At 42.9% G+C, this 10,136-nt stretch overlaps 1 protein-coding gene across 4 annotated transcripts in view; it reads left to right on the forward strand.

The window, feature by feature from the left end:
• Window positions 1-8,885, forward strand: part of babam2 (BRISC and BRCA1 A complex member 2) — a 91,059-nt gene extending 82,174 nt beyond the window's left edge. For 3 of the 4 annotated variants that reach the window (XM_019884103.1, XM_019884091.1, XM_019884099.1), the window contains 4 exons: window positions 4,874-4,944; window positions 5,073-5,155; window positions 5,273-5,426; window positions 6,460-8,885. In XM_019884103.1, coding sequence (XP_019739662.1) covers window positions 4,874-4,944; window positions 5,073-5,155; window positions 5,273-5,426; window positions 6,460-6,523 — 372 coding nt within the window. In that variant the 3' untranslated portion in view covers window positions 6,524-8,885. The other variant, XM_019884110.1, reaches the window with a different exon arrangement.
• The last annotated feature ends 1,251 nt before the right edge of the window (window positions 8,886-10,136 follow it).

Raw genomic sequence — 10,136 nt, forward strand, 5'->3', positions numbered from 1 at the left:
CCCCGGCTCGCGGGACCGGCGGTTGGGGACCCCTGCTCTAGCCTATCCCAGCTGTCTTGGGGCAGTACGCAGGGGACACCCTGAACCGGTTTCCAGCCAATCGCAGGGCACACAGAGACGAACAACCATCCTTGCTCACACTCACACCTAGGGACAATTTAGAGTGTTCAGTCAGCCTGCCATACATGTTTTTGGAACGTGGGAGGAAACCGGAGTACCCGGAGAAAACCCACGCAGGCACGGGGAGGACATGCAAACTCCAAATGTATTGATGTATGTGTTTATTTATTTATTTATGACAGGAGTGTCTTCATCGCACACTTGGAAGCATTTCCGGTGATGTTATTTCGCCACACAAATGCACACATGCACGCGCGGACCCACAAGCAAACACAACCCACACAAAGTACAAACAGGACGGCAAATAGATGTGCGTTTGGATGCAGTCTTGGGTGTGAGCCGACGAGAACACCTCCAGACCCACATCACCTGTGTTGCATCACTCAATGCTCAAGGCAACAGTAAACCAACTATTCACAATACGGTGGAGGTGGGAATTTTTCTTTTTTTGGGGGGGGTCGTCGCCGACACCAGGCAGATTTCGGTGAAAGTTAGTCATAGTCACTTCCCTGGAAGCAGCCATCCACACATGCAGTCGATATAAAAAGTCTAGACATCCCTTTGGCCATGTTCTTGTGGTATTTAAAACATAAGACAATGATAAATGATTTCAGCATTCATCCACCATTAGTGTGACCTAAAATCTATACACCTCAATTGAAAAAAACAAAACGATAATTTAAGACGAATGAAAATGCACCAATGTGGGATATTTTTCTCGCACTCGCTTTTGGGGTTGGCGTCTATCAGTGTGACACATCAGGATTTGTCCACTCCTTCATAAAACAGTATAAAAATGTCAGGAAAGGTCTACTAGAACACCTGAACTTTATTTGGGGTGAATTAGAGGCACTTTATGAATGGTGGCAGGTGAGTGCTGATGACCATTTAACGTGATTTTGAATGTGATTGGTTAATTCTGAACATAGCCACATCCCCAGAAATAAGTGGGTGTGCTCACTTTTGTAACTTTATTAGCGCAGTTGTTTATTTTTTACCCATTCTTTTTTTTTTTTTTTTTTTTTTTTTTAACAACCGCATGTTTATACCAGAAAAAAAAACAGCATTTGTGCATTTATTTTTGTCCGTGGTCTTGCTGCTTTTGAGAACAGCTAAAAAGATGCATGTGTTGTCCCCTTGTAAACAATTGATCAGGGAGCTGAGTCACTCAGCATGCATGTGAAACAGCTTTTGCAAGAGGAGACTCAGATTGGCGCTAGAAAATTGCATAATTCATACATATTATATTGAGTAACTAGAGCAGTGCAGTCGTTGCAGGTCAAAGCCAGACGTAACTCTGTCTATATCTTTGCCATTGTCCGACCACTGAAAGCAGGTTCACTCAATGTTCTGTTCTAACTGGTATGTTAAAAAAAGGTCAAGTCAAGTACAACTTTATTGTCAAATGTGCAGTATGTGCAACATACAACACAGATGAAATTTCTTCCCTCTCAAACAGACAAGACAACAAGAGGAGCCGCTGCGGGTACCCGTGCCGCCATCAACAGAACACTGTACATAAAATAACAAAATAATACAACACAACACATAAGACACAGACAGTCGTGCAGTCTCAACCACTTTTTCTGCATACACTTTGTTGTTTGAAGCGGTTCTAGATGAAAGAGGAGAGAATCAAAGTGTCCTTTCACCACTGGATCAGAGACGTCATGCTGAAAATGTGCACACGTCTGCTACAAGCTAAATTTGAAAGCAAACAAGAAGCTGTAGTGTCATGTCTAATAGGAAGAAATGCTCTTTTTATTGTTTTTCTGGGGGCAAATGCCTAATGGAAAAAGGATTCCAGCAACACGCATCCTCTGGAAGGAGACTGTGGTAAAGCATGCAAGTAAAATGGTCTTTAATAGCTGGCTTTTAAAAAAATATATTCTATTTGTCGCACCCATCCTCACTCATTTACGGAGAAATGAAATGTCCTAATTAAAAGACCTAGTTCGTGAAAAACTGTTTTGATTTTTGCTCTTGCCTGACTGTTATTACGCAAATCATTTTGGCCTCACTGTTTGTCTGAAGCACAGTCCCCTTCATGGTTGGCTGGCTGGCTCTTGGCATTCTCACCTGTTCAATGGCCAACCATGTCATGAGCTTGTCTTCTAATTATTCACTTCATAAGTACACTTTGTCAGCTTGCAAGTCGAACTTATTTTGTTTTCAAATTTAAAAAGAAAGGATTGATTTAAAGCACCGGAATGGTGCATTTTTGGTTTTTTTTACATGACATGAAAATCTGTGGAACAATCCCGTTACCTTGAACAATTTGAAGACTGCCTTGCCTTGCTCATGAAATAAATCAAAATGCATTTTAAAGACAATGAAACCTCTCTACCTCTCTATGAAATATATGGGAATATTTGTTGAAATGAGATTAGACTGGTCAAGCTTTAAATTGAACATCATATTTCACTGCCAGGTGTTAAAATGAAGACTTTGGTGCAGGTGTGTGCAACCGTTCCAATCTTGACCCCTGTTAATGTTTCTCCTAGCCAGAGCTTTGTTGACATTCTGGGCAGGTTCACTCTGAATGCTTCTCAGCGACTTATTTTCCTTTCATTGACACAGTGGCCAAAATGCCCCTAAACCAAAACGTTTTGAATCACTCTTTACTGTCACTTCCAAGAGTAACGCTGTTAAACTGCTCATGAAAATGTGCTGCAGAAATAATGGCAAAGGCTTTTGACAAAATAGAATATATTGATATAAAACATCTCCTTGAACATGCTGAACTGCCCGTCAGTGCTGAATTTGAATGTTCTCGTCAGAATTAAATGTGCGCTGCTATTGACTGGTGACCAGTTTAGGGGGTACCCAGCCGCTTGCCTTAAGTCAGGATGGACTATTTCCCGCCCGCAATCCTACTGAGGAGAATTGTGGGGTTAATTTAACCCTTTCAGGGGCAGCGGTTACTACAGTGGACGGCTTATCATCTTATCAGGTTTCTTAAATTCGCATTGTGCATCACAGCAATTTATTTTATTGTCTGGGAACATTTTCAGTGTGGCAATTTCAAATACAAATCAAATTAAATCGCATAATTTCTAGGCGACAAAGCTCACCTGATTTGAAGCCACAGCTGCTGAATTTCTCCATGAAAAAATAATTTGTACATATGGGCCGCTGGCATCAAATGAGTGAAATTAAAATGAGTGAATATTTGAAAAATGACAATTACCTTTTTGGGAATGGGGTTTGTCGATGAATGAACTCCATGTTTATCAATCACGTGATTACATCGATCTCCGCGTGTCACATGGCTGTAAAACAGCTGTTGTCTATTATGTTGCAGCGCACATGAACGGCAGATCGGAAGAGGTCCTGCCCCATGTAAACAGCGTGTTCATTTTGTTTGGTCATTAAGTTTAATATCACCCCCCAAAAAAAAATCCAGAAGTCAGAAAAATGCTCCATTTGAACCATGACTGATCCAAAGATTCAATATGAGCACAACCTCAAAGGCTTTCATGAGTCCACTGTGAAGTGTTCGTCATTGCTCATCTGAGACTGTTTGCAAACATTGAGCAAAAGTCTGCCTCTTAATATGACAAGCACCATGAATGAGGTCACATTATATTCGCAAGCACGCTGTAATTGTCACCATCATTACGACTGGCCGCAACTTTGACGGTAGTCACAGTTAACGCAAACGTAGCCCTCCACAGGGCGAACATTGTACATCGGCTTAATCTTGCTAATTTGTGCCGCGTTAACTCTACCTTGTCTCGGATCTTTTGCTTCTTTGTGTGTGTGTGCACGTGTGTGTGTGCATGTGTGTGTGTGTGTGTGTGTGTGTGTGTGTGTGTGTGTGTGTGTTTGGCAAAGATGTTGCAAGATTGACGCGATTGAGAGACGTGCTGTTGATATGCAAGGTCCGTGCTCCAACGATGACGCGTCACTGGTGTTTGCTGCTCAGTTTGGAAATGCTCCTGCGTTTTCAGTATTCTGTTATTTTCCCCGCCCCCCTCACATTTGTCTTCTCTGGTGTTGTCGCCATATTGCCACTCCTTGAATCCAATTGGTGAGACTGCTTCTGCCTCCTTCCCTCGCATAGACGATAAAACGCGATGTACCGGTGCGTCCCTTGAGCTACGCAATAAAATAAGCAGCCCGAGGCAGAGAAAATTCCTCGATCATTTTTTTTTCACAGCCGAGGTACTCCAAAAAAAAAATGACTGAGTACCTCTTTCACATGTAGTCATTTATTAGCGAGAGATTCATTGCCAACCGTAGGGGTGGCAACAGGGGTGGTGAGGTATTTGGTGGGGGTGGCGTCTGGCACCATCTGCATCCGCCAGAGACATGATATTATTCAGCAATAAATTGTATAAACTTATGTTTGCGACTCGTTCTAGGAAATAGTTTTTGTGTTCAAAATAAAATTCTGACAAAATCCGAATGAGAGCTGGTTCTTTTCAAAGCATGATGACATATTCAAAATGATGACATCATCCTGAGTATCCCAAAACTTCTGACCCGTTGGTTTCAAATGACACAAATGCAGTCTAATTCGTGTGAAGCCTCATCTGTCATGGTCGCTGTTTTGCTTTTCAAGTAATCCCCGTTTTGTTCCGCCAAGGTGCAGTATGTCATCCAAGGCTACCACAAGAGGCGGGAGTACATTGCTGCATTCCTCTGTTGGTTTCAAATGACACAAATGCAGTCTAATTACTCGTGTGAAGCCTCATCTGTCATGGCCGCTGTTTTGCTTTTCAAGTAATCCTCGTTTTGTTCCGCCAAGGTGCAGTATGTCATCCAAGGCTACCACAAGAGGCGGGAGTACATTGCTGCATTCCTCAGCCACTTTGGAATGTGAGTTAACAAGCGAGGATCATGTCCTCTACTCAAGGCTCGAGCGGCCATTCATTTGTCTCTGCCTGTAATCTTTTTTGAGACTGCATAGTGTATATATAATCAGTGTGTGACTGTGTGTGTTGCAGGGGAGTGGTGGAGTATGATGCCGAGGGATTTACAAAGCTTACCCTTCTACTCATGTGGAAAGACTTTTGCTTCCTAGTACACGGTAGGAGCATCACGAAAGAAAAAAAACACGACACCCTAATGTGAAGCTTTGATAACAAACCGCACAGCGGAACCTTATCGATAAATGTCCTCATTGTGTTCTTCCTCTCCTTCGCAGTGGATCTCCCACTGTACTTCCCCAGAGACCAGCCCACCCTCACGTTCCAGTCTGTGTACCACTTCACTAGCAGCGGGCAGCTTTATTCTCAAGTGCAGAAGTCGTATCCTTACAGCCCACGTTGGGACGGCAATGAAATGGCCAAAAGGGCAAAGTAAGTACAAATGTCATTCCGTGTGTTGTTCAGGCCGTGTGGAAATTATTTTGGACAATTGTCATGAGACTCAGAATCGGGTGACAAAGGTCTGAACGAAGACATTCACGCTCACTCAGTGAACTATTAATGTTGGCAATTATAATATCTTGCCGGGGCGCATCAATTATTTGCGAAAATTAGCGAATCACAGTCTCGCTCAGTACCCCGAGAAAAGTTGGGTTCCACTGTTTCACACTGCAGAATGGAAAAATTACAAATGACTCCTCCAAGTGAAAATCGCAAGTCAGCCAATCTTGAATAGAATCAGTGTAAGGAGACTGGAGGTGTTAGTTGAAGCTGCAGCACCCTACAAAAAATAAAAAAAATAAAATAAAAAATAAACAATTTTTGAGTTTGCTCTTGTCAAGAAGTAATTAATGCCTGTTGTGAACCATCTACGGCAGGGGTGTCAAACTCATTTTTGTCGTGGGCCACATTTGAGTTTCCGTTTCCCTTGGAGGGCCGTTATGACTGAAACCAAATTAAAAAGTCAATAATAACGGTTTATTCAATAGTTGAAGTTACTGTCATGAGGGGTTTGGTTCTAAGAAAATGATTACAATATGTCTCTTATTACATATGAAAATTTTAAATTTTGGTCGAGATTTTCGCAAGCATCATGCAAATTGACATGCTTGATTTGCTTCCGCGGGCCACATAAAATGACGTGGCGGGCCGGATCTGGCCCCCGGGGCCTCGAGTTTGATGCCATGATCTACGGAACGGTTAGCTTGCATGAAGCTGGAAAGGGTTCCAAAAGTATCTGGAAAAGCCTTGATTTTCATCTGTCATTGGAAAGACAGAACATCTCTCACTCACTTGCGTCCATATTTCATCACTACTGTACAGGTCCCAATTTTGAACACATTTTGATCAGCATTTGCCAGCCATCGTGCTTCTTTGTTTAAATCCAGCCCTTCATTCACAAACAGTGTTTTATATGCAATGATCTTAGAGGATCCCCTCCCTTTCCTCTCCTTTTCTTCCCCAGGGCTTACTTCAAGACCTTCATCCCGCAGTTCCAAGAAGGAGCCTTTGCCAATGGGAAACTCTAGTTCCCTGCGGTCCTATGAATGTGTTGCTACATGCCGCTGCGTTCCTGCGTGCACTCCTGTGTGCGCGCGTGGACTTCAAATCCTGTAAAAACGTATTCCTAAATCTGATGGGCTCTTAAAAATATTAGAATTTGCCATGGAAATGCAAGAAGTGCAAAATCTTCTTTTCAGCACATCCACCATTTAAAAAAAAAATCTGTTTGTTACTTGTTCTAACGCTTCTAAATTCTCATGAGAAAAGGCCCCCCACAGACTATTTGTGGAGGTTTCTGTATGCTGGCAGGAGAGCTTGAATGAAAGAGTCAGGACGCAAAGAGCAAAATTTCTGACTCTTCTACTCGAGCTTAGGCTACACCTTTTGCATTAGTGACCCTCCATTGCAAAGTGAGTCGCAATTTACTCAGCTACATCCTGAGATATGAGGCAATAATGGTTCAGTGGGTCAAAACCTTGTGGATTGTTTCACGTCATGAAAAAAAAATTATCTCAAAAATAAAGCAAAACAATCGCTCATTACTTTAGTCTTGTAGTTGATATTCACGTGGAGAATCCCCAACATACGGGCGTCAGTATGAAGCTGACAGTGCCCTTTTGTTCATTTCATACTTATTTGAACCATTCTACATCATTATGAGCTCATATTTGACCGTGAATCAACAGGATTTTTCCAAAACAATTACCACGCAGAGCAACTTGGGATGACCCAAACACACTTTTGAGTCATTGGTTTTAAAGCCCATATCACACTGAGTGGAGAACGTTTGCGAGTGTTTGTGCACGTAGCGAATGATGCTTTTTTTTTTTTTTTGTCGGCGTCAAATTTTGAACGTGAATAATTTCTTTGTGACAATAGAAACTGTTTGCAACCGTTGCAACTTCTGGTGAACACCTTGGCGACCTTTTGCAACCGTCAACGAACTCGCACGTCTTCGCAGCGCGGTGTGATACCACGTTAAATATCCGCCGATACCGAGTCCCATTTTGATACCTTGGCAAAACAATCGCAAAAAAAGAGCGTGCATCCAAATGAATGTTTTCACATCGTTCGCGTCTCCTTGTTGCTCCAAATACAATTTACGTTGTACTGCAGCACACACTGCACAGGCAAACATGCCTCTGTGCCTGTGTGCGTGTGTGCGTGCGTGCGTGTGTGGCGCTCTTACTCTCACTCTGACAGCTACCCCAACATAAAAATAAAAAGGAACATTGTGTAATGTACAAAGTCAAATGAAACTATTATTGTTTCATTTGACAAGTTCTTTATAGCTTTCGATTATTGGGACAATTTTTGACCTTTAAACATTTAGGAAATGAAAGAAAAAACGCTCTGCCCTGATCCCTGATCAGCTGAAAATGCCGTGATCGGATTGGGACATCCCAAATAGCAGCAGCTGCTATGCTAGCGTTGATGACCCCAAAATATTGGCCTCTGATTTGTCTATTTCTGTCTGTTCAAATAGCGTGATCGTGAATATACACCACCGAGCTGTAGCAGCACAGCTAACCATTGTGCTTATGTTGTGGGCCATGTTGGCAGGGATGACTTTCCTATCTAAGACAATGCTTGGACATTGAAAACAAGTCATAACTTGTTTGTTTCTCAACCGATTTTCATGCAGTTTACTTTTTTTTGTCAATTCCAAAGCGCGTGCTATCAATATATACCATTTGGGGAGGAAAAAAAACGAAAACATTTTTACTGTGAAGGTGCATCACCGTTGCCGTAATCGTATGGCGTTGTATGCAGCCGTAAGCAGCTCAGCGTACGGGCATCCTTTGACCTTTTGTTTTCTTGACGTCCACACACAGAATTCACGACTTTGACTCTCCTAGCTTCATGTCGCCGTAGACACGCAGCTCTAAGCGTGCATGTCGTATCAACCTATTCATAGCTGTGGTGATGACGTAATGAGTAATAATGATGTAATGAGTAGCCTAGTGCAGTGGTTGATATATCATTGGAAAGCTGAGATCATTCTCTTTTTGATCATGCCAAAACCTCATTAAAAAAAAAATATGAGTGAATGTGACTCATTTTGCTGTGGCAGGTCACATTTACGTTGTGTTACCCAAGCACTGTACAGGCTACAGGTAAAACCTTGTCCAGCTGGCGACATGATGAGATGGCACCTTAGCAAATAACACCTGAGGGATCCGGCTGAACTGGTTCTAGCTGGTTGTAAAAAATAATAGGTCATTGCTGCGAAGTGTATTTTTTGACAGAAACTCTGATGTGATGGCGTGTAAAATCTCACGTCTGTGTGCTCACACTATCTCGCATTTCTTTTACCTTGTGTTATGACCTCTCACAGCAATGCACAGCAGGAAGCCAATTGAAGGACTCTACGGACAGTATTAAAAAAAAAAAGAAGTATAAGGGCCTCACTTTTGTCCGTATAATGTATTTGTAGAGTTCGACGGACATCGTGTCCACACTTTGCTGTATCATTGTCATTTATGGAACCTTATGGAATTCATTGACGGAACTGTAGGCACAATATTTGACTAGTTTGCTGATAGTCTCTGTCAAATAAAATATTTAAGCATTGAAATAATTCCACCCTCTTCTGCGTTTATTTCATCGATGTGTGGCATGTGCTCATTTTGACCTTATAAAATGTGCCTCACTCAGTAAAGAGGTAAGTTACACTTGATAATGTGTCGTTGAGTTCTCCTCGATTGATCCTGTTACTGTAGAATTCGTGCTATAGAGCGCACTGCTGTATCCACATAAATTTGAGCAAAATGGCAAACTGCTAATATAACTGAGAAAAAAAAAACAAGTGGAAAAGGTAATACCGAAGTGAAAACGCTGTGAGTGACGCAACAAGTTCAGCGTTCAATACCATCCTGACCGACATTCTCATCACAAAGTTGAAGGACCTGGACTACCCATCCCCCACCTGCGAATGGATCAGAAGCTTCCTGACAGATCGACCACAGACTGTGAGGGTGGGGCCCCACACATCCTCCACACTGACACTCAGCACGGGCTCCCCCCAGGGCTGTGTGCTGAGCCCCTTCCTATTTACACTGTACACACATGACTGTACCCCCAAGTATGACTCAAATGTCATCGTGAAATTCGCCGATGACACTAAATTGGTGGGTCTCATTTCCAATGGCGATGAGACGGCGTATAGGGAGGAGGTACAGAGACTCGTAGGCTGGTGTTCATCAAACAATTTGCTACTGAACACCAGCAAAACAAAGGAGATGGTGATGGACTGGAGGAGGAAGAGAGCAGAACCCTCCCCACTACAGATGGGCGGTGTCTGTGTGGAGAAGGTCTCGACGTTCAAGTTCCTGGGTGTGCATGTAACGGACGACCTCAAATGGCATGCAAACACAGATGCTTTGGTCGGGAAAGTGCAACAGAGGCTGCACTTCTTAAGATTGCTGAACAAATGCCAGACGGGCTCACACCTGCTACACACTTTCTACCGCTCCACAGTGGAGAGCGTATTGACGTACGGCATCACAGCGTGGTATGCTGGCTGTACGGCTAAGGACAGGGATGCTCTGCAAGGAGTCATAAAGGCGGCACAAAAAATCATCGGCTGCCCCCTGCCAACCCTGGATGACATCGCTAACTCAAGAGGGCTACAAAGGG

The sequence above is a fragment of the Hippocampus comes genome, unplaced genomic scaffold (assembly GCF_001891065.2).
Source record: "Hippocampus comes isolate QL1 unplaced genomic scaffold, H_comes_QL1_v1.1 scaffold331, whole genome shotgun sequence".
NCBI lineage: Eukaryota > Metazoa > Chordata > Actinopteri > Syngnathiformes > Syngnathidae > Hippocampus > Hippocampus comes.